Source organism: Propithecus coquereli, unplaced genomic scaffold (genome assembly GCF_000956105.1).
Source record: "Propithecus coquereli isolate 6110/MARCELLA unplaced genomic scaffold, Pcoq_1.0 Scaffold82, whole genome shotgun sequence".
NCBI classification, from domain to species: Eukaryota; Metazoa; Chordata; class Mammalia; order Primates; family Indriidae; genus Propithecus; species Propithecus coquereli.
Genome location: NW_012154396.1, coordinates 197,197 through 197,651, shown reverse-complemented (window position 1 = coordinate 197,651; position 455 = coordinate 197,197). Strand labels below are relative to the sequence as shown.

Here is a 455-nt window from a genome sequence, read left to right as displayed (position 1 = left end):
GGAAATGCCTAGAATAGCACCTGGCACAAAGTGGGTAGCAAGTGTAAGTACATAGAGTATTACAAAAGGATTTTTACATAAACATGCATTTCCTGCTTAGCTACATCATCTTTTAGTTTTCTCACATTCACAAAATGTTCCATCTTGTCCTTTGTATTTAAATGCATTTTTTTCCGTATCTTCTCCTTTAAAGCCAGTATCTTGCATTTTTTGTAAATGATAAGCCATTTTTTTCTCTAGAAGGGCTTGTTTCTACAAAATTAAAGAAAATACATTGGTTAATATCAACTTGACATTTAAAAATGCAAAACAAATATTTAAAATGTGATAGTATATTGGAAGTGGACAATCACTCCTGTCTCGTGACTTGTAAGGTCACAAAAATAGGAGGGTATAAATGTGGTAATATTCCATTTGTGATTAAACACAAAGAAAAAAATATATGTATATATTTA

General features: G+C 30.3%; 1 protein-coding gene across 1 annotated transcript in view; it reads right to left on the bottom strand.

The window, feature by feature from the left end:
• The window catches only part of FSIP2 (fibrous sheath interacting protein 2), a 121,964-nt gene that overhangs the window by 105,571 nt on the left and 15,938 nt on the right, over window positions 1–455 (bottom strand). The window contains 1 exon segment of the mRNA XM_012663633.1: window positions 126–252. Coding sequence (XP_012519087.1) covers window positions 126–252 — 127 coding nt within the window.